General features: G+C 40.2%; 1 protein-coding gene across 22 annotated transcripts in view; it reads left to right on the top strand.

Moving 5' to 3' along the window:
- Nucleotides 1–24,409, top strand: part of Ank2 (ankyrin 2) — a 467,017-nt gene that overhangs the window by 410,513 nt on the left and 32,095 nt on the right. For 11 of the 22 annotated variants that reach the window (XM_055628050.1, XM_055628058.1, XM_055628046.1 and 8 more), the window contains 10 exons: nt 2,719–2,821; nt 3,545–3,648; nt 14,129–14,353; nt 15,817–15,915; nt 16,889–17,043; nt 19,008–19,219; nt 19,724–19,928; nt 20,809–20,905; nt 22,606–22,834; nt 23,565–23,690. In XM_055628050.1, coding sequence (XP_055484025.1) covers nt 2,719–2,821; nt 3,545–3,648; nt 14,129–14,353; nt 15,817–15,915; nt 16,889–17,043; nt 19,008–19,219; nt 19,724–19,928; nt 20,809–20,905; nt 22,606–22,834; nt 23,565–23,690 — 1,555 coding nt within the window. Of the gene's footprint in view, nt 1–2,718; nt 2,822–3,544; nt 3,649–8,025; nt 8,062–14,128; nt 14,354–15,816; nt 15,916–16,888; nt 17,044–19,007; nt 19,220–19,723; nt 19,929–20,808; nt 20,906–22,605; nt 22,835–23,564; nt 23,691–24,409 lie in introns of all 22 variants that reach the window. The other 11 variants (XM_055628064.1, XM_055628061.1, XM_055628052.1 and 8 more) reach the window with 2 other exon arrangements.

Raw genomic sequence — 24,409 nt, 5'->3', positions numbered from 1 at the left:
GAGCAATTTATGATTCCTGTTAGATGTTGAGGATTGGCAGAGATTAACAAAATCACCAGCATCTCTCTCTACCTCTTGGAAACCAAAACTGGCTGAGAGACAGACCCAGGAGTCAGGAAGATAAAAATCACAAACTCGCCTTCATTCCTGGCGAGCTCAAAACTGGGGGTGCAGCATTACATGTATAGCCTGAGAGTTCCTTGATACCACACCTTCGGGCAGACCTGTCCACCCAGTTACAGTCACTCCAGTGGACATCGAGACCCAGCGCCTTCTGTCACAGCTTAGGGATAAGTAAAATACTGACGCTTTGTCCCAAAGTTTTATGTGGAATCCCTCTACTTATGGCTGTTTGTTCCTGAAGTATAAATTTTTATTTTAGATCTGTGTTTCTTCCCTACTTAGGGTGTGTTAAAAGGTCACTTTCACCTACCAAGTGAGCTGGCCTTTTGAGTCAAGTGTTCTTACGTGGTTCACTTCTTTTGTACTATTAATTCACACACAACTAGCACCTTTATTGTGTGAGGTTATAGTCTGAATATTTAGATTATAAAACTATGGTTAGAGATTCGCTAACTAATAAATCTGAGACCAATAGAAGACACTACTCAGTGGCCAAAGAAGATGACTGAGCCTACAGACTCTGTCTCAAGAGGTGGACTCTCTGCCTTTGGCCAAAGTCAAAACAAAATAAGGAATAGAATTTAAACACTACTGCTGTATTGCCGCTGACTACAAAACACACTGGAGTCTTTGCTGTCATTATGTTTTAAAGCAAGGAAAGGCAACTCTTCATTTCGTCAGTGGAAATACTCTTTTGCTAAATTAAAAGGTTCTTACCCTGATTGTTGAATCTCTGCCTCAACCTAAATTCATGATCTCAGCAAAAACCCACCAAAAGCCAACTCCACAGCTACAAGACCAGCCATGATCTTAGCTGCTTCTTCCTGCTAGAACTCAAACCTCTGCTGATTAATTTCCAAGGCATCCTGTGTCAAGACCCTCAGTCTACCCCAAAGGCCTGTAGATAGCTGAACTCAACTTATATTTTGATTTCATTTCATTACAAGCATACTAGATTTATATAGGAGAGAGCTCAAGCAATCAATAATCGGTTTCTTCGATTCATATCACTCTCTAAAATATGTGGTTCTGAAAACCTACTGACGAAACATGGGAAAATATTACTACGAATAATCTTTGACGTGATAATGTCTTCAAATAGCCGCAGCTGTCCTTTGACACCTCCTATCCCTCAGAGCATGAGGCTTACAAAATTTGATGCACCAGCAAGAGCAAACTCTCTCTACTAATCTGTATGTTAATTTTCCATTTAATTAATTTAATGCTAGTTTTCCAGTCAGTCCATAATTCTACAACGCTTCATTGACCCAATATCTACTAGGTGAAAGGAAACTATAGTTTGCTTCTGTAATTTTATAAAAGCTTGCTTATCCCCGTTTTACCCATTTGTGGGTTTTGGCTAATAGCTTAGATGCAATATGTTAATTCCTGGACTATGCATAAAATATGTTAATTCCTGGACTATGCATAAAATAGCATATGATATGCTATTTAAAATATCAATCTATAAGCTAAGCATGGTGACTCAGACCTGTAATCCCAACACTTGGGAGACAGACAGGACAATCAAGCGTTCAAGGCTAGCCTGAGCCCAGGGTCAGTAGTGAGTTCCAGGCCAGCTGAGGTGATACAGTAAGACTCTGTCTCGGGAAAACAGAAAGAATTACACCAACAGAATGTCATTTGATTATGTAGATTGATTAGAAGGAATGAGTTATCCAAAGGACTTTTTTTGTTGTTGTTCATTGCATTTGAGTCTATAATTTGGAATAACAAAATTCAGATTTATCAAAAATATAAAGCACTGACTAGCAAGGTCCTGGTTGCATTTGAAGCCCAACATCACTTTCGGTCAGCGTCTGTTGGCGATTTGTCCTCGTGTTGATGTGTGTCTGTTCCGGGCTGGTGCCAAGTCCCTCCTGCTCTTGCCTCTCATCCTCATGGCAAACAGCACTCTTCGGGGCTTCCTGCACTCCACACAGGGCATGCAAAGGGGACACTGCTGTCCTCTGAAATAACAACACTGTTGCGCTCACCAGAGATAAACAAGAGGAACTCTTCTTCTACAGGAAGCACGCATCTGGCCACTGTTCATTTCACTCTGTACCTTCCAGGGGAGGACACTGACATTGAGCCATTCACAGTGTGTAGAGGAAGAGAAAGAGGCACGGGATGAGAACAGAAACTAAAGGGCAAAACACGAAACCTGCTTTTTCGTTTTGCTTTTGCTCTCTGGGCACCGCCTGCCTTCCACGAACTATTTTCCTATCGCTGCAGGAAGGTTATTTCACACATACTTAACAACTGTTACCTGTGTAAATTTCTTCTACTGGCAAAATAAATGACAGTTGCTGGTTTCAAACATTTCTGGAAAGAAGACGAATCAGATTAGGTGTATCAAATTTAACTTGTGGATTCCCTTGTGCCCTTGCCATTCAGTGTTAAGCCCAGTCTGAGGGTGTGTTTTAGTGGCTGGGCAGAAACCTGGGTAGGGCCACTGTGAGAGCTGTATCCCCTGGAAGTTGCACTGTTAGCTAATAGCACGCTTTTTTCATTCTCCTGCTCGGCTCATTTCATCTTCCCAACCCTCCACCGCTGTTGGTATATGATCATGACCTCCTGCCAACCTACCAGCCTCCGATCCTTCAGTTCCGACAGGTCTCACACTCTGAGCCATGCATCGTACCTGAGGGACAGTGCCATGATTGACGACACGGTTGTGATTCCCGGCCACCAGGTACATGACTTTCTGCCTTCATGTCAGCTCTCTGGACAGCTTTTTTCTATGTCCTGATACCACAAATATCCTGAGCAAACTGGTTGGGGGTGAGAGTCAAGAGGGGGAGAGCAAAAAGAACAACAAAAACCTAAATTTATTCTTAACTAAAAAATAAAAAAACTATAAAAATGAGAGCTTTGAGGGTGTCCTACGACATGACAAATGTGACTAGATTTTTCACTGAGCATTATTTCCCCTGAAATAATATAGTGTTTCTCTTTTAAGCTATATTGAGTTCTTCTTTGGAGATTTTATATAAAGATTTGTGTTGTGTAAATAGTATTTCCATTATGAGAAAAAATATGAAGCAGGACATGTTTATAAGATGAATGGCACCTTGTAAAATACATTTTGTCGCAATGTTTAAGATACCTATGAGGAAGGCTTAATGTTTACTCTGGAAACTTAATTTTAGGTATAATTTTATTACTCTTAATGGATTGGACATAGGGAAACAGACAAACAATGGCTCTCTACAAAGTATGCTGCTATCATAGTATAATTTAAAAGGGAATGAATATAAGAGATTTGTTTCAGATGATTTAATCATATGTTTTTTTTTAAATGAAAGATTTCTCTAAGTCATAGCACCTTTTGTCTTGTGCTCTTTCAGGATTCCTTGTATTTTACTTGAATTTTGAAGCATCGTTTTTCATCAGATCCACTGTTCTTTGTGTGTAGGTGTCAGCTCTAGCCAAGGAGGCAGAAAGGAATTCTTATCGTCTGAGCTGGGGCACTGAGAACTTAGACAACGTGGCTCTTTCTTCCAGTCCTATTCATTCAGGGTGAGTGAATCAATATTATGTATCCGGATCAAGAGGTAAAAAGAGATGTGAAAAGTCACAGTTTTGTCCAGTTGCTTTAGTGGATGGTTAGCTTACAGAGGAGGTGACCTTTGTTTCAACTTCTGAATAACATTGCTTTTTCCAACATAGTTCCAGCTATGCCAATGAGACAGCAAAATGGGGTTGAATTCTCAGTATAGAAAAACTACTGTTTTAAAGTAATGTGTAGCAACAGTTTGCTCACTGACTAGAATATGCTGGTCACCTCCTTACTTTTCAGGTGCAGTCCTTAAAGCCAACTGTTTAAAAGAGGCTGGGCTAGCTGCTTATTTGAGAGTTTCAATCTGCTAAGATTCACTGACTGGCCTTTGAAATAAATGCCTTTCCTCACAAATCTATGCACTTAAAATAATGGTTATGAAAGTCCGAATCACACACACACACACACCACACACAGATGGATGTGTACACTCAAGGACGGACATGAAAAAGAAAGGTTCACAGCCAACTTGTCATCTCCCCTGTCCTTTCACCGTCCTTCATAGAGCGCATTCAGCATTGCTTATCATTCCTTAAAGGTTAAAGCCAGACTTTGAACAGTTCTTCCCAGCATTCCCAAACTTTTCCTTGGGATGAAAGATCTTAAAAAAATACAGTACCCATTTCTTATAGAATTTTAAATATAATACTTTCTAAACTGTTTTGCCCTCGTGTTTTAATAATATTATGGCAATATTATGATTGTATATAAATCCTCATATGTTTCTCTTTAAGTGAAATCTCTACCCCTATTTTACTTTAAAAATGGAATAATTTGATTTAAATTATTATCCCAAACTCCTTATGTATAATCCCTGTAACTGCTTTGAGCAGTGGGTCCTTCCTTGTTTTCGGTATTTTTAAATAGCCTCCTTCCAGGAAAGTAGTCCATGACCCTGTAAACATTTTGGACTTTTTAGAATATAAAATTAGACAGGTATTGAAAACAAACATCCTATTTTCCTTGTTAAATAATTATAGCTAGTTCTTGGTCAACGAAGATTTGCTCAGAAGAATTAAAAAGATTAAGCTCCATTCAAATGTAATTATTTTAAGTTTAAAATGAAGTCATTAAAATCTGTATTATAAATTGGTCCAAAAAAAAAAAAACCATTGCTTTATGCTACTGAGGTCCCCCATGTGATGAGTAAGAGAGAAAAGATGACTGGATGACTGAAGATGATAGATGAGAATCCAGACTCCACACCACAAAAGAAGACATTATTTTAGGTATAAATGTAACTAGCTGCCAATAGCTGATTTTTTTAAGTGATTTTTTTAATATTCCCATAGGTTTGGTTTGAAATTAATTATTACTTTTAAAAAGGGAATCCTTAAACTTTAATGTACACCAATAGCCAATCTATTTACCAAACTAAATTACACCCACGACTTATAATGATTGGTTGTTGGATACTTCATTGCGGTTGACTACCGGTAATGAACCATCAGCACCCATCAATTAGACATGGATTAGTTGATATATGCATCTTAACTGGAGAGATGGGCCAGTGGTTAAGAGCACTGTTTTCTCTTCCAGAAGACCTGGTTCAATTCCCAGCACCCACGGCAGCTCACATGCGTCTGTAACTCCAGGGGACCCGAGACCCTTTCACAGACATACTTGCAGGCAAAACACCAATGCACATAAAATGAAAATAAACCATTAGAGACAGTGATGTGCAAGCCACATCCCAGTCCACTTAAAACAGAATCACTGTTGTCAGGCTCCTGGCGATGGTGTCTCTATGAGTCCAGGTTACTGAAACTGTTAGTCAGAAAAACACTGCTCAGTCATGGAAAGTAGTTAGCACATGCCCAGTTCTCTGGAATATTCTTTATTTCTTCTACCTACCCACTTGTGCCTTAACTCTTCACACATTCGGCAGGCTCTCCAGAGCCCTAAACACTGTTTTAGCTGTTAAGGAAAGTAGATGAGAAGAATCTAACACTGTCCGTTCAAGGGACACTTCTTGGTAGTCTTCACCTAGAAGTGAACAAGCTCAAAAGACCACATGGCAGAAAGGAATCTGGTGGTTAAGACTGTGCCTTGGCATCAGACTGATCTGAATTCAGTCTCTGATACTGACTCTCTATATGTGGCAGTGGGCACACCATGAAAAAGAAAATCTCTGCTCTCCATTTACTTATCTCTAAACTGACTGTTATAAATTTATTCCACTGGGGAGTTTTAAAGAGTAAATGCCTTTAGCGACATTAGGTCTTACCCAGAAACAGTAAGTACGCAACAGAATATAGTTTTTACTATTTCTGCATTCTCCCTAGACGCATTCCACATTTCTCGCAAGCTCCAAATTAGTTAAACAAATCTGCCCGAGTCTTCCGAATGTCGACTTAACTGTATTCAGTCCACAGGCTCGATTCTGCCAGTTAGCATCATCTATTGGTGTCTTTACTGTAGTGGGTGAGCAAATAGGATGCTACCTATTTGCTACTAATTTTTCTTCTACTCTAAGGAGAAGAAAAATTACCCTTGAAAACTCAAGAATTCCAGGAGCTGTGAGGGTTGAGGGTGACATTCACATTAATGTGTACGAGTAACATTCGTCGTATCTTGTAAAACTGACCTATTCTGCTCACTACATACTAGGTTCCTGAGCAGTAGCTGGCAGATATTTTTTAAGGAGCTGAGTTTTAATCACCTAAAATTAAGGGAAAGGTGACTTTTTGGTAAAGGGATAGTGAAGAGAGCTTGTAATCACGTATGCGTGAGAATATTGCTACATTCAATTCAATAGTTTGTCTTAACTTCAAGCTGCAGCTTCTACCACCAATCAGTATGGGTGGTTGACTCCCCCTCTACTTCATGTCTTATGCCCTTGGCAGGGATTAATCTCGCCTTTCTCCATGGATATATCCAGTATCTGGACAAATGAGAGTCTTGATTGGTTTTGTGATTATTTGAGTTGCCTAATTAACTCATAATGAATCCAAGAAACAGCTATTCTTATAAGCTCCCAATCAAGGTCACACCAGTAGTTTGTGCAAAAGATGTGAACTTTACAATTGTTCTTAATTGCATGTATACATAATGAAGGGGCTGACGTAAGGCAGTCTCTACCAATAGCTAGTTTTGTAACTCACTTTATATATTGTTATTCTGAAAGTCTCCATAATGTATTAACAACAACCAAATGCTGTTAATTAAATACCAACTCACGAGGTGTTAGGATGTGTCACAGTAAAATAAAGCCCCAAGAAAGTGATCTTTTAAAACATGCTGAAGACAGTTTTGTTGTAAACCTTGCAGTACACTAAAAAAGAATAAAGTCACAAAAGATGTATTCAGACACAAGATGTTTGCTCAAACCACAGAGTGTTTGAAGTGTAAGGCAACTGTGTCTCTATCTCTTTTGCATGGGACAGCATAACATAAGCATTTACCGAAGCACTTCCAGTTTTTAATTTAGTTGTTCATATTTCTGAAAATATTCTGGGAGTTTTTTTAGATCCATGAAGGCTAATTCTTTCAGATAGAAAAAAAAATGTTTCACAAAATAGCAAATCAAATTTTCTGGAAGACTGGATTTCTGGTACACAAAAATATACTTACATATGTTAGCAAACACCAGAGCATCATGAAACCCCGTGGGCTTAAGGAAGCACAGGCTCATGGGTAATAGAATAGTGACACTAGGGCTATAAAGTGAGATGAGACATTAGACTGGGGCAGGAAGACCATGATGCTTAAAACAGGTAGTTGCAAGGGAAAGGCACTAAGACTATGTTTGCATAGACCTTTTTTACCTGCTGGTAGGTGATTCACGTTACCTACTCTGCCATAGACTTTATGCTACATCTGTCACAGAAGCTATCCTTTAAGTTATGTCTTTCCTGTTTGTGTTCCTTCTGCTGTAGCCCAATGGGGAGCTATCTTATCTAAAAAGCATTAGAAGAATTACAAACAGACAGCAGTTAAATCAAACTATACCCATGGGATCTAAGACTTTATATTTGTCTTTATAATGTCACTTAGTGTTTTCTAGATTCTTGGACACTTAATCTTTGCTAAGTGTCTCCATGAGCCCATGCTAACTAAGGCTTCACTTCCGTATTGAGTGATTATGTAACTTCCCCAGGTTCCCAAACTGGGAGGAGCCACAAAGGCCCCAAAGTTTGTTCTTCTCTAAGTATGTGCACAGTGACCTCTGTTATATCTGCAAAGGTTGATATCTTACTTGCATTTCCATCTTTTTTTTCAATGAATACAGTGTTGATATATGACTTTAATATTTCAATCAAAGTCGCATCTGATTTCATTCTTTATATTTCACTTATCCACTCTTTCTCCATGTTAAAGTATCTATTCTATTGCAGCCGCTCCTCTCCATGTCTTGATCGTGACAACAGCAGGTGAACCTCTGCGTAATTCCTTCTCTGAACATGTTTTCTGTTCCCCTCCCCTTCGCCATCTCCTTCTGCATTTGACCCACCTCAGGATGCTTTAGTGTTGATGATGTCTAGAGAAACATACACAGAGGCTTATGTTCTCCAAATCGAGGCCATTGCTCACTTTCCCTTTCACTAAAAAGAGAAAGTGGGTATATTTAATGCCATTAGGTATTAGGTTAGCTAGGCCAAATTAAAATGGACTCCTGTCTTGGTCACAGCCTCCACATCTCAGCTTCTTTTGTGAGGAATAGTGCTACATCCAACTGAAAGCTTATGTTCCCACAACTATGCAAACTGTGGAGCTATTTTGAAGTTTTATTGAAGGTTGTGATTTTTAGTAGCACTCAGACCTTTTCTTCTTTGCTTTGCTTTTATCCTGGCATATTCTCGGTGAGCCAAAGGCTAAGGGCTTATTAATAGTACATTCCTTGCTAGCTCTGTTTTAAGTTCAACCTTTTGATATTCTGGAAATTGTGCTATGGAATGACTTGTCCACATTCTAAATATAGCAGGTATTCTATGTTATTTAGATGAAGTTATTTTTAAAGTTTCTTTTGGGTTGCTTATTATGGTATTTTTATTCTGGGGCCATCCATTATGATAATGTGGATTATCTGTTTATGAATAAGACAATTTTGTATTTTCCCTTTTTAAAGTTATAGTCACCTTCCTATCTTTTCTCAAACACACCCAAAATGTTGTATATCTATTCATGAACACAGAGGTTAGTAAATAATTATTGAGTAATTTAAGCAAATTTGAACCACCCTTTTCAAATGTCATTTTTTTTTCATCCATGTTTTAGTTGTGGGATTTGGAGAACTAGGAAGGGACTGAGGAATGATGGGAAAGAAAGCTCCTGGTGTGGTTTCAACAGCACCCCAGAATCAGAATTGCTCTCAGGCCCTCTGCTGTGGACACGGCATCACTGAAGCACCCTGATGAATCTTTTCTCTTGTCTTTCACCCAGTGACTAACTCCGAATGCTGCAGTCTCCTCCCTGTTCCCAGCCCATGTTCCTAGATAAATTAAATGGAAATTTTAAGTATCAGTAACTTTGGGGGTGGACAGTACGGTCCTTAAAAGTCCGAATCCTTGTATTCTGCTGCCTCCTCTGAAGCATGTATCTGTTTAGCTAATCAAATTGCATATTTATCGGCAAGTCCTCTGCCTAATAAAAGTGAATTGCATTTGCTTTTATTTCTTTTTAAATTGTGACAACGTTGTGTCTCACAATTTAGAAAACTTAAGAGTTTCTACTTTGCATGACTGCTGTCATTTGAAGAGTCAGAAGCATCAGAGCCAATGTCCCCTGGTCTTTTTTTTTTTCCACTGTGCAGTCTTAAGTCAGTGTCTAATGCGGTATGCCTATACATTTTCAGCAAAGTATCTATGTAACCATGCACTTAAAACTATATTTCCTGGAGTGATAACAGTTTGTTTTCCAATTGTATGAGTTCTTCCAGAGCATCCAAAACCAAACAATAGAATAGGTTGTCTGGTCTAGTTAGCTGTTACCTGCATCACATTTGTAGCAATAGGAAGGAACAGTTTCTTCACCTGAATCTCTTAATTCATGGATAAGAAGAAATCAAGACTTAACAAAGTCGTCACGTAAATTAACTGTGGTTACCAAAAAAAATTCAAAACATAGGTAAGGCTGCACCTGGAAAGAACATGGTGTCACAGCAGCCTATGCTACAGAATTCTCACACCTCATTTAAAATAATCAATTTCATAATGCAACCAGAACCCTATTGATAACGTTAAAACATTTTAGGACAAATGTGAGTACTTTGAAGGTTCTCAATAAGTTGTTTTTTTTTTTTCTTCGCTCTTTTAGGTGATATATGACATATATTTTAATGATCACGACATTTAAGAGATAAAAAGGCAGGAAAAAGAAGATGATGGGTGCAGCCATTTATTGAATGTGTTCTTCATCCACACGTGATTCACTTTTCCCCATTGCTATAAATGGTGATAGGGTCAGCTCCCAGGGACCAGAGGGCATAGATGTCACACTCCAGACTGCAGAGCTGAGCTTCTGATCACCTCCCATCTCCTTTACACATAGCTGCCTTCTTAGGTTTCCTCCGGTTCTTTTCATCTGTCGATATTTGCAGGGAGCAGACTGTCTAATCTTTAATGTTCCCCAAATGTGAGGGAGCCATAGGCATTCAGTTTTCTCTAGCAGGCGAGCTGACACATTGCATGAGTCACCTTTTTTGTCCTCCCTCCTCTACCCTCAGTCCATACAGTAAAAATGCTCTTGCAGTTTCGGCAATCACTTTATACAGGGCAGAGTAGCTGGCTCCCAATTCCCTTAGCTATTCAGGTAGTGGCACCTTTCTGCCATTTTTTTTTTTTGATGAAGTTCTTCAACTGCTTGCCCAGTTTTGTGCTAGAAACTTTTGGGGTTGTTAGGTTAGCTTGCTGGCTTTACCAGCAGACGTCATCAGAATCTAGATACAAAGTTCGATCTGTTCTTCCTTCTCTTTCTATGTAAAGGAGAGGCTCTGAAAGCATACAGTTAAGTTCAGGCTCAATTGGCCATAATTACATTTCGACTCAAATTTGGCTAGAACATTTCCCAGCTAGGGCTAAACTTATAATAGTCTTTGTTCCTTCTGACTATGGACAGTTGCTTCATATCCTCCAGCCTCCTCTTTTTCTTGGAGTCTTACTCTTTGTTCTTTCTTTTCTCTCAGTTTCTAAGGGAAATGCCTTCACTGGAGTCTGTAAATGTCTGGTAGCCTGTGCCATTTCTTCTGTTACTTGGTAAACTCCAGAGGCTTCCTTACCCTCCCAGAAATTTGCTGTTTGCCCCCTGAATATGCATATCGAGCACTTAATTCTTCTGACTTGCTTTGTATTTGATTTAGTGCTTCGGGCTGTTTCCCAGATCACTAACGGCACAGGAGTGATTGCTGGAGTGTATCTTTGTGCTGCTTCAGTCCTTCTGTTAGTTTGATTTTTCCCTTTTCAGTCTTCATACAATCTTGTAATCACTTTTTTATTGTCCTGTTAGATTCAAGCTTTTAGTCTTTACATTCTTCTCTTTTCTACTAATCTTCTACCCAGGGAAATAGACATAGCAGCTCTCTCAGTTCAGCATAAATGTATGTGGTAGACTCTTTAAAATTAGGCATAGTGCTTACCAGCTGCTTTGCTGCATCTGAATGTAGGGATTTGAGTGAGTCCTGATTGGTCAGACACCAAAGAATTCACTTTAGCCTTACTCTCTCTGTTCCATGTAAGTACACACAACTGGTCATAGCAAGCCTTTTCATTCCTACATTCATTCATCTATTCAAAAATTACACTTGACTCCCTACTGTGTGCTATATTCATACTGTGTGAGTACTAGGGGGCTGAGACTGTGGTCACTGTTGTGACAGCCCTATAATGACCCCTTGATGAACTGACAGTTCATATGTCATTGACCAAGGAAGCTAGCAGGTTCAAGCAAAGGATGAAAGCGTAGAGTGACATCTTGGCTCAGAGTGTGAGATTCTTGGCATGGCTCTTGAAATGTATGGAAGGGTAATAGAGATCACACAAAGGGATCATGGAAGCAGAAATCAGGGAGGAAATAAAACAGGAAGGATTTCAGTGGCGCCATACCAGGGAAAGTAATAGAATATATCAAGGACATAGCTGCTGATCTGCTCTTTTGAGGATCACAAGAGTATCCTAAATGTTCTTTTGGGTAAAGATCAATATCCTGCAATCTAAAGGTCATCACTGGAATAATACCATGGAAATATAAGGGCCTGGGACATGAGTACAGAAACTTCATAACATCCTTCCAAAGGCATAGATGCTATGAGGGATCATAACATTAAACAGACATGTAATATTAGTCCTTTCTAGTTTCAGCACCTATTTTCCTTGCTCATAGTAATCAAGGTTTGAAAAATTCACTTGGTGTGATGATACATTTATAAGCATTGGACTCTGGAGGTAAAGGCAGGAGATCAAGAGTACAAGGTTAAGCTCACAAATGTAGAAAGTTTAAGGATAGCTAGCCTGTACTACCTGAGACCCTCTCTCAAAAAACTGACGAGGGAGGAAAACCAAAAAAAGTATTAGTTAGTCATCAACAAGTTAGAAATATTGCAGCGAATTTGGAAACCCTGCTAGTTGAACCTGCGGCTTGCTTTTTTTTTTTAACTTTTAAATGACAATCAACATAAATGTATGCAAATAAGAATAATAAAATTCTGCAGGTTCATCTGGTAGTGTTTCCAGTTCTTTTTTTTTTTCTTTTGAGAGAATGTGTACATTTAAAAGTCAGAGAGAAAACATTCAATAATTCACATTAAAGACTTAATAGTAAGAAAAGCTGCCGTTTTCTCATTGTGTGTGAATAACTTCCAGAATATTAAACAGTTCATGCCCTATGAACTGTCGCTTGTATGTAGCAGCTATTGTCCCCCCTGAAAACTCAGCCGCTAGGGGAGAATGGTAGGCCTAGCCTGGCTCCTGCATGAGGGAGGACTGTGGCTCCTGTGTTTTCACGCTGCATGACGTGCTTCAGAGGGTACTCCGGGATCCTCCGCACCCATTTCTCTTACTAGCAAAGGGGTTTTTCTGTTTAATGGCATGTCTAATGCGTTCTGTGTTCTGCTGCAAAGAGGGCGCTATGATATTCCACTCGCCTACCGATAACATAAATGTATTGTGTTTCTATCCCACAACTTAACTTTGACGGAATACCTTTCAAGCGTTTTCAGTGTTGCTGTGGAGGCAATATCTAGGTGTGTTGATGTGGCTGGGTGCGCTTGTCAGTACATCTATGAAACACCTATATGTTGCTTTCATTTTGTTGTGGTTGCTGTAAAACCTTTGCGAATGCAATGAAAATGGGAGATCGCTGGAGCGATTGTGGAAGAGCCTCTGTACTGTTCATACATGTCCTTGTGTGTATGCACAGGACAGTTAGAGTGTTGGATTATTTAATTTTTGCTTCTATAGGAGGTGCTTGCCCCAGAGGACTTGGTGAATGTTGTGACTAGGGAAGTAACCAGCATTCTAGCTAAGCTGCTCCAGGATTTGTGACCAGCCCACAGAAACCTCAGAGTGTACATGCTTTCTCTTGGCGCACTCAAGAGCCCGAGCCACCTGAGACACCACCATTCTTTCTGTCATGATCAGTGAGCAATGAAGAAGCAAAAGTCACAGAGATGCTCTTGCAAATTTGAAATAGGAATTTCACTTCCGGTTTGTTATAATTTGAGGGAAATCATGGTGCGCAAGCTCAACAATCAGTATGAGCCCAGGTTTCCCAGGCTGGACTCACCCCGCAGACACAGAACTAAGGGGGCTCTGTTTGTTTCTGCCATTCACTCTCTATTTCAGTCAGAATGCCTTAGCACAGAGACCTCTTAAAAGTGTGAATAACACTCTAACCAGAAAATCAGTTGGTTCTATTCAAAGTAGTTTTTTTGGTTTTTTTGTTTTTGTTTTTTTTTCATCTTGTAACCAGTTAAAAATCTGCATCCCAGGAATGATGATTTGGGGGCAGGACACACCGGCACAGAGCTGACCTTAAGAAAAGGTCTTTAAGGTTGTTTTTTTTTTTTTTTTTCAGTCATGAGATTGTATTAAAACGAGATAGACAAGTGTAATTTTGAAATGTTAAGTTCAGGGAACTTAAAACACATGCCGTTTGGTCTTTCCTATATGATCTCACCTTAAGTTCTTTGAATACATGGATTACATAGGACATATAAGGCATCAGAAGGCTTGCCCATATTTTGTACAATTTTTTTAAGTTACCAACAAAAATTAGAATTGTTCTTCAGTGCCATTTGAACATTATAATACATAAATTAAAAAAAAGCAAATAATAGACATATAGACATTAGTATAAACTTTAAAAAACATTTCCCACAAGGCATTTACATTTAAAAGAATTGTTCCGAGAAGAAGATAAACAGTATAGAAAAGAGTTAACCGCACAGAGTGTGTTTATCTGCTGCACGGCTTTGGAGCAGGTCTCATGTTCTGTTGTCACTTTCAGCTTCCTAGTCAGTTTTATGGTGGATGCCCGCGGTGGTGCCATGAGAGGATGCAGACACAACGGGCTCAGGATCATTATCCCACCTCGGAAGTGCACAGCCCCGACTCGAGTCACATGCCGCCTGGTGAAACGCCATAGACTGGCAACCATGCCGCCAATGGTGGAGGGAGAAGGCCTGGCCAGCCGCCTGATTGAAGTCGGACCTTCTGGAGCTCAGTTCCTTGGGTAAGGGTTTCCCATAGCCTCCCACTTAATCTCCAAGGGGCTTGTGCCTCTACCCAGGATCAATGGGATGGAACGTCAAAGGTACGTCAAGCCATTTTGATAAAAGACTGGCTCCTGTGACAATTTTTTTTTTTTTTTTTTAAGTTGGAAACAGTCCCTTGATCCTTGATTGACTTCCATGCCTCCCATGGTGAGGTATCAGTGAGTCAAACATGAGTATTGCCGGTGCTTTATTTATTTATTTATTTATTTATTTATTTATTTATTTATTTATCTATTTATCTTTTTGGATGTGGGACTAGCTGCCAGATTACCAATGGGATAACCATGGTTTTTAGGCATTGGTAGGTATTTGTCTGTTTCTTATCTGAGATTAAGAGGCACAGTATAAAGGAAAAATGTGCTCTTCGTAACATATATTTAATGCCTTGCGTGGTTATGAATCCAATTGCCATTTTCCCTTTGGATAGCAGTGTTGCGCTCATGGAATATCTAAAATTCAGTTTACATGATTTATTTTCTTTTTCTGTTATCAAAATTGCTACCTCGAGCTTTTAAGCCACAGTGTAAAATAAAAATACTGAGATCAGCCTCTGCTATGCTCATTTTGGCAATTTTGATCAGAAATTAGCATTTCTTCTTTCTTCTGTCTGTCAGGCTATTGTCAAAGTAGCACCCAGTGTGTCAAGAAGTTAAAAGCTAAACAGTGAAAAAGAATGGAGCTTTGGAGGGGGTCACGTTTCAAATCATCTTGAAACAGATCAATTGTATTTAAGTCTTGGTGCTTAAACGTGAGAGAAAAGTCTTACTAATCAGGATTCCTTTTGGTTGTCATCCGTGGCATACTAGGGAGACAGTTTCTTGCTTTAGAACTCTGGAAATGTTCGAAAGCCTGTAATTTGGAGCAAATTGCTCCAAATTACATTCACACCTGCAAAGGGGAGGCGTTGCTAGTTCCCACCTGCTACATCTCTTACCAGGCAGAGCTTTGGAAGGAGCCTGTGAAGTTCTGGGTTCATTCAGAAAAATGTCACTATGGCTGGAGTCTTTTGATGTTCAGCATAGAGCCTAACTCTCTCCTGCTCAGCTAGTTGTAGGCTTTTTAAATAACCTTCAAATCTGTTGAGGAATATCTATGGAAACGACTGGCTGCCGGACAGAGTTTTTATTATATTCCCAACAGCTTTGTCTTTCCTGGAGAACAATTTTTTCCCCCTGCATTTTTGGCTAGTGCCCTGGCAGTGAACCTATATAGGAACAGACTTGCTCCCCTGGCACAGAAGCCCCTCCATGGTACACTCTGGGTCTTAGCTTCTGGCTCCTCGCTCTTTGTGACCAATGGAGGGGGCAGAGCCAACCGCAGTGTGAAACCAACCTTCACCCTGTGCTGCCGGGGTTCTGTGGACACGGTACCTGAAGCTTACCTCTGTTCTTTCTTTCACTGCTGCTTTGGATGTACTCAGTAAACTTCACCTGCCAACGGCTCCTCCCCCACTTAATGAGGGAGAAAGTTTGGTCAGCCGCATCCTTCAGCTGGGGCCTCCTGGAACCAAATTCCTTGGGTAGGAGCGACTTAAAACAAATTGATGGCTGCTGGCCCCCATTCTTCTCCTTCTTCTGCGATATGATTTCTCTTTTCGTCATTGTGCCCATGACATGTCCCTCTCTATGATTTAAACTCTGTATAACCTATCTTTAGTGGACCATTTCTGACCCCTGTGGTATGTGACTTTTATTTTTTGAGTGACGTTTTTATATCTTCTCCCCTAAAGTGCTGTGATCTTCATTTTCGTTCAAGCATGAGATTTGCCTAGTTGTACTCTGTGCTAGTTATGATGTCGTTCTGATGAGTTTGGAGTCTGTCTCAAAGCAACCTGGACTCAAAAACGGAAAGCCTCTGTCTACGTTGAGGGTGAATGTGACCTAATAATCATAGGACAGTGCATGTTCTGGATCCTAAATGTAATAGGCATTGGACACGACTGGGCTATGGGCCAAGTGGCTCTTTAGGGCCATACTGTGTGCACATGCCTATGTTTTCATGAATGAAGACAGTCTGAGCAAAAGCCACACATGCATGGCTCATTAGCACAAGTAGTCTACCTTTCTCATTTATAGCACACTGGATTATGCAATGTATGAGCCATTTTCTCTCTTAACTCATGTTGTCATTTTTGTACCTGTAGAACATGTTTTAGGAGATTGGCATACATCATAGACATGCATGTACATTTCTTTTGGTTAAATGTGCTACACCCTACATTTATCAAAGGAGAAGTTCCAGAATGCCACATGCACCCACAGATAAATATCATTTGGCTTAAGATAGCAGCATGTACTTGAGGACCAGTGTCCCTGAGGTGGAGTGCCAGTGTGCCACCATCTGTTAGTCACTGGGCTCTGGAGGATGGCCCACTCTGTCCCTGTTCCCAGAATGAGCAGAATTCCAGGTCACTTTGCAACAGACAGTGTTGAGCTTCTTGTCTTGTGGTTGCCTGTCCTGTCTACACTGAGATTTCTGCATTGCTGTATCAGGCCCGTGATCGTCGAGATTCCTCACTTCGCTGCTCTTCGAGGAAAAGAGAGAGAGCTGGTGGTCTTGCGCAGTGAAAATGGGGACAGCTGGAAGGAGCATTTCTGTGAATACACTGAGGAGGAACTGAATGAAATCCTCAATGGCATGGATGAAGGTACCTTTTAGGTTAAGGGATCTAAAAGAAATCCGAAAGAGACGTGACAAATTATGAATTGCTTTTAGATCATAGGTAACCTGAAGTGGCGTGCACCTAGCGTTAGGGCGAGGGTCGCCTCTGTGCAGTTTATAGAGACTGAAAGTGAGGCCCCTCCCTCCAGCCAAACAGATATTTCAACTTGTGGCTGAGCAAACTGAATAGATCAGTACCGGGAATGACGCATGTTCTGGACCCTGAATATAATAGGTATCAGGTATAATCGGGCTATCGGTTGAGTGGTTCCTTTGAGACCATATTGTGATATTTTAAATACCAAGTTTGAAAGACTAGATGTATAAGAAACTATTTTTTTTTAAGTTCTAAAGATATTCTGTTGAGAAACTAACTCTTCCTATAACTGCTACCTTATAAAATAATATAATTTTCTTTTAAACCTATCTATTATTAAAGAAACAGGAACATTAAGTCATTCATATGGAGACATAGGGAAGACTGAATTGCATGCTGACAGATCAAACATATACACACCTCCGTGCAGAACTTCGTTTTTAAATGAAAACCTTTAATCTCCATGATCCCCAAATCTCTTTAAGCCCTTTTAGCCACAAATAGAAATATCTAACTGGAGGAAGGAGGCTCATCCTTAGGCCCCGTAAATGGCACAGGGGAGAGGTCCCAACCCTAAAGCAAGGTGTATGCCATTTCATATAACTATAAAAACAGAGCACATCCCCTCCCTCATTGCCAGGAGCATGCCAAGTTTGTACAGGGCTGGACGCTTGAGGGCAAAGCACTGCCATAAGTCAAGTTTGCCTGCGAACAGCAGCCCGCCCGCAGCTCCTTCCGCGTCTCCTTCTGATCCCGTTGGGGCTGAATTAAGAGTAAAGGCCAGGCTTACGAGAAAGCACACTGTGTAATATGTAGGTCAGTTCCTGCAAAGCAAAGCAAAGAGAGCAGAATTCTTGTCAGCAAAGATGACAACACTCGGGTCCCACCTCTTCTTGACGCCACTTCGTTTGCTGGCATCGGGCTTTGGACATTATCTTCCAAGCGCTCCCCTCTCACTGACACTGGCATGCATTGTAGCGTCTTGCCCTGGGAGGAAAACTCACTTTTAAGACATTTGGCACATAATAAGAAATTCACTTTAGTGCGAAAAAAAAAAAAATCAGCTCGGTATATTCCCATTTGGAAAGACATTGTTTGATAGGTTTCTGCTAGTTTTGGCAGTGTGTCGCTCTCCCATCGGAGGACTGCCAACTTTTAATATCTAACCGTCCCAAGCAGTCAGTGGAGAGTTTATAAGAGGATCTTAAACACATTCTAGGAATAAGCAACTCTCTAAGGTTCCTTAAACTTACTGATACATTTAGTGCAGATTTTCTCAATTTTAAATCAGTAAGAGTTCCTGTATTGACCTAAATAACTACACTAGAGCAATTTGTAGAATCTCCGATCCCCCTCACCCCAAATACATTAGGTAATGTATTTGGTAAGTCATTGCCTTCAGAGGAATGTCACTCACAGGCACAAACCATGTCACGGGACAGATGTACCCATTCCCTGCAGAGTTCATTATTGGACTACTCCCAAAGGACCATATAATTTTTTAAAAACCACTGGTCTTTGAGCTAACTTTGAAATTTGTAAAGAAAAAGGGTTCAAATGCAGCTTCCTCCCCATCACTAAAGCCAAGAATCGAACACATTCATTTCCACTACAGGTTTGCCTTCAAATGCCCTCACAAAGACAGCACTGCGTTGGCGCTTCAGGCCCGGCTGCACTTCTTTCACAGTGCTCCAGAAAGGCCTGGTTTCGCCAAAGTGCACTGGTATCAGGATAGACTTGCGTTTTAACTTAACTGAATGCTTCCCCTGTTCAGTATTAACTGTGCCCATGAGTCTGCTTGAATGTCCTCAGGAGTCATTTGCTCCATGAGGACGGACCATTTCTTGTCTCAGTGCTAGACAGTCCAGAAGACCTGGAGAAGAAACGAATCTGCCGCATCATCACTCGTGACTTCCCACAGTACTTTGCGGTGGTCTCTCGCATCAAACAGGACAGCAACCTGATTGGCCCGGAGGGTGGAGTGCTGAGCAGCACCGTGGTGTCTCAGGTGCAAGCCGTCTTCCCGGAGGGCGCACTCACCAAGCGCATCCGTGTAGGGCTGCAGGTACGTCCGAGTAACTATGCAGGTGTTAACTGTGGTGTTTTATCACCGTCGTTACAATTTGCTTTTCAAGCGAGAGTTGAAATGTCGCTTAAATAAAGTTGTCCCGAGTGAACAAAGACTAACACGGGAGACCAACGACCTCACAAAATTTTGAGTGTGGGGAAGAGGACTCAGCAGCTCGCTGCTAAGTCTGACTGAGTTCAATTCCAGAAACCCACATGATAGAAGATGAGAAATGACTTCCTCGGGTTGTGTTCTGACCTACACATGTATGCTATAGCATGCACCCCCCCCCCCACTTCTAACACAATCAATCGGTGAACCAATAATAAATAAAGTATAATAAATGTTTTACAGTGGGCGCTTTATAGTACTAAACCGACAGCTGGCATGTTTGAGATCCATCAAATTCCTCTGTGAAATAAAAAAACATGTTTGTCTGGATATGATATTTTACAGTAAGTATAGTGCTATATACTTTAATGTACTTTCCTACCTTGAAAGGCTCAACCTATGCACAGCGAGTTGGTGAAGAAGATCCTAGGCAACAAAGCAACCTTCAGCCCAATAGTCACTTTGGAACCCAGAAGAAGAAAATTCCATAAGCCTATTACCATGACGATTCCTGTCCCCAAAGCTTCAAGTGATGTCATGCTAAACGGTTTTGGGGGAGACGCACCAACCTTAAGATTACTGTGCAGCATAACAGGTGAGACAACAGAACGATTTTGCCTATTCACAGCCCTTTGAGCAGTTACGCCTCTCTGCTTTGACCACTACCTTCATCAATAAGGAGCTTCTCTGAACACGGTCCATGGCTGTGGAGAGAGACAGAATTATTTAGAAGGCAGTTTGACAATATGACTATTTAGCGAAACAACAGTAGTTTCCCCCCTAGTGTTTATGACTTCCCCTAGCCATAGATTTTGACCATGTTTGGAGTACTATACATGAATTTCCTCCTGTGGAGCAGGGCTGGAAGCAACCCAGAGCGCAGTCTTGCTGCTGTTGGAGCGGTGGGCATGTCTTGTAATATGCAGGGTCCAGCATTGGATAAAACCATTATTTTTTTTACTCCCAGAAGCCAGTATAGCAGGCCAAGGACAGAATGCCTGGTAAACAGATATACCATTGATTTCCTTTAAATTTAATTTATCTTGCGGTGGTGTCTGTTTTTTTTCTAAGTGTCATTTTTTAGTATGTAATTTTGATTTTTGATTTTTTTGATATTTGATATATGATAGTCTATGTATTTTCATTTTAATGTAATTACTTATTTTTGCTTGTGGTGCTAGTTGAACCTAGGGCATGTTATTTGCTAGGCAAGGCAAATAGTTTGATCTTGAGGTACATATCCTCAACACTGAAATGAAAGTTGTTTTTGTTTGTTTGTTTGTTTGTTTGTTTGTTTTTTGAGTGAGGCTTGAACATGGGGCCATGCACCACACTGGGCCAATGTTGTACCACTAGCCTATTTCCCATTTTCTTTTCTTTTCTGGAATGGAGGGATTGCACAACTGAACAGTCAGAACCACAGAGACTTTATATACAATTTTGCCCAATTATCTCCCACAATTGTTCTGTTTCAGGTGGAACCACACCTGCGCAGTGGGAAGATATCACAGGGACTACGCCACTAACATTTGTCAATGAATGTGTTTCCTTCACGACCAATGTGTCTGCCAGGTATGTGTGTGCAGCACAGAAAAGCCCATTCACTGTTATTTCTTTTTCCTCTCCAAAAATGATCTTTTCTTTTTGTTGTTTGATGTTGTGTCTTAATTCTTTCAAAAGGATCAGGAATCAAAGCAGAGGCTGAGACTCATAGCCAAACTTTGGGCAGAATGCATGGAATTTTATGAAAGAAGGGGGAGACAGAAAGACCTGGAGGGGACAGGAGCTCTAAAAGGAGACCAACAGAACCAAAAATACTGGGCCCTGGGGGCTCTTCAGAGACTGATACCCCAACCAAGGACCATGCATGGAGAGGACCTAAAACCACTGCAGAGATGTAGCCCATAGACTCATTCTCCAAGTGGGTTCCCTAGTAAGGGGAGAAGGGGCAGTCTCTTTGATCACCTTCCCCTGAGGGGTGTAGCCTTACCAAGTCACAGAGGAAGATAAAGCAGCCAGCCCTGATGAGACCTGATAGGCTAGGGTCAGATAGAAGGGGAGAAGGTCTTCCCCTATCAGTGGACTAGTGGAGGGGCATAGGAGGAGAAGAAGGAGGGAGGGTGAGATTGGGAGGAGAGCAAGAAGGGAGCCACAGCAAGGATACAAAGTGAATAAATTGTAATAAATAATTAATTAAAATGCAAAAAGGATTTTTGTGGTTATTTAATTTTAAATAAGGTCTACATTTACTTTGATATGAATAGTAACAATACAATATCCAAGCCCTGACAGTCAGATTAGGACCTATGGAAAATAAGTGACTGTCTGCTGTGGTTCTGAAATTAGATTTGGCAGCCACAGCTTATGTTTCTAGTGCCCAGTGAATGAGAAGTTTGCTGTTATCAACAAAAAGCTTGCGGAGTTGCTTTTTCAATAGAATACCAAAATGCACAGTTCAGCATAGCTAGCAAGCTATTGGCTAGGCAGTTACAATGTGTTATACACCCTAACACATTTGCATGTTACACATACTTAGGAGGCTGGAGGTGTCTTTTGTTACTTCTTTTACGTGCTGTAATTGAATTCTAATATTGGTTCCCATTTGTATGGTCTTTAGTGGGTAGGTAAACACCATCAAATTTCTGGTTGAGTTGATTCAGTCTCAGTGACTGGTGAGTCCGTTAGACGAATGATGCAATGAGTAATTGATGTTGAAAGCTAGAAGATTAAGTGAACTCTGAGAGGAATCAAGGATAAGAGGAACTCACTCAAAAGAAATCTGCATCACAGTGTCTGATACTGAACTTTTGTTACCAAAGATTTTAAAGCAATCAATGTGTATGTCAAGAGATTATAAAGAAGATTGTCCAAGAAGAGAAACACAACTAGTATATTTCAGTCAATCTTTTTGTTTTGCTTTGCTTTGCTTTGCTTTGGGAGGGGTATAATTTCTATTGGATGTCTTCACTATGCTGGTAATATGTTACATAAAGACTTTTTCTTGTAAGTGTATATTGTACATTGAGCATATTCCCACTTCATAGTCAATCTTAAAAATCCCATATATCTCTTGATGTGTTCAGACTTCTTGCTGTGTTCCTTGCCATTTCTGTCTTCATATCCCTTTCATCTAGTCTCCTCTTATCATTTCCCTTTCTCACTTCCTTCTTTTACAAGAAACATTTGATAACTATTTTAATCATATTGAAGAATTTTTTTTTTCAAATGGCATACTTTAAACTTTAGGTAACTAGTTTTCTTTCTTTTCATAGGTTCTGGTTGATAGACTGTCGACAAATTCAGGAATCTGTTTCTTTTGCATCACAAGTGTATAGAGAAATTATCTGTGTACCATATATGGCCAAATTTGTAGTGTTTGCCAAATCACATGACCCCATTGAAGCCAGGTTGCGGTGCTTCTGTATGACAGATGATAAAGTGGATAAGACCCTTGAACAACAAGAAAACTTCTCTGAGGTAGCCAGGAGCAGGGATGTGGAGGTAAGAGTATAGACACATTGTATCGTGAGCCTTCTCGGGTTATGTTAGAACCAGTTACCACAGGAAGAAGGCTTGCTGAACAAAGAAAGATCACTCTATGTTTCTATCAGTGGAAGGTTAAGGTCCAAAATCTTATTTTTTTTTCCCTGACAATTTGGAGCATAAATGGATGGTCTCTGTGCGTGGAAGGATTCCTGTAAAATTTACTTGAAATAAAAACTATGAGTTATTAATAAACTCAGAGTATTATGTGACTGAGTTTATGCTAAGTATAGCAGTTTAGATATTTTAATTTCCTGGATTTTCTTATAAAATTCTTCCTTTTGTTTGTTAAGTCAGATAAATATTGATTTTTTTATAAGAATTTTCCATCATTGTAGGTGTTTAGATACTGAAGTCCTGTGTTCTGCCTGGTCATGACACCAAAAGTTACCCAATTCAAAGTTTGTATTTAGGTATTAGACATATATTGGTCTTTGTGGGTATGATGATACAGTGTTAAAAGTGAGAAAATTAATGTTACCATGCTATTGAAGACACTCAGTAGCAAGAAGGGATGGTGGCACACATTTTGCCCTATATATGTCAGATGTCAATCAGCAGTGTGACAATTGTCACATGTGTATTTTAAGAACTGAAGGTTCCAAGTGCCTCTGCAACTTGTTTGTTTGAATGGCATAAAAGTGATCGGAGCTGTCTTATTCAAGGTTGTTTTTCTGTCTTCTTTTAGGTATTAGAAGGAAAGCCTATTTATGTGGATTGTTTCGGCAACCTGGTACCACTAACCAAGAGTGGCCAACATCATATATTCAGCTTTTTTGCCTTCAAAGAAAACAGACTTCCTCTCTTTGTCAAGGTAATGTATATATAAAAATAAAAATTAGTATGCATATTTTAAGTACAAGGATTATTTTCAGTTACTTTCATAGTGAGAATATGTGTTTTTCAAACATTTCCAGTGATTTTAAAACATTGTACAAATGTTTACAAAAAACACACTTTTTTATTTTTGAAGTTCAAATTAAACCATAATTTTTAAAATTAATTTTTAATTAAATTTTTGGTTTTTTATATTAGTTAGTTTATTTACTTTGTATCCCAGCTGTAGCCCCTTCTAATCCCAACCTCTCTCCCTCATCTCCTCCCTGCCCCTCTCTAAGTCTGCTGATACGGAAGGTCCTCCTCCCCTTCCATCTGACCCTAGTTTATCATGCCTCACCAGGACTGGCTGCCATGTCCTCCTCTGTGGCCTAGCAAGGCTGCTCCTCCCTCGGCAGGGGGAGGGGGGAAATCAAAGAGCCAGCTATTGAGTTCATGTCAGAGACAGTCCCTGTTCCCCTAACTAGGGAACCCACTTGGCTACTGAGCTGCCATGGGCTCCATCTGGACGTGGAGTTCTAGGTTATATCCATGCATGGTCCTTGGAAACCATAATTTTTAACTTTATGAGAGGAATGAGGACAAACTATGATCAATTTACTAAGTAGAAACTAACCACTGTTTCCCAGATTTGAAGACAGGTCTGCTTTGTGTGTGTGTGTGTGTGTGTGTGTGTGTGTGTGTGTGTGTGTGTGT

This window comes from Psammomys obesus, unplaced genomic scaffold, assembly GCF_907164565.1.
Source record: "Psammomys obesus unplaced genomic scaffold, mPsaObe1.curated_primary_1811, whole genome shotgun sequence".
Lineage (NCBI taxonomy): Eukaryota > Metazoa > Chordata > Mammalia > Rodentia > Muridae > Psammomys > Psammomys obesus.
This window is presented reverse-complemented; position numbering and strand designations above follow the sequence as displayed.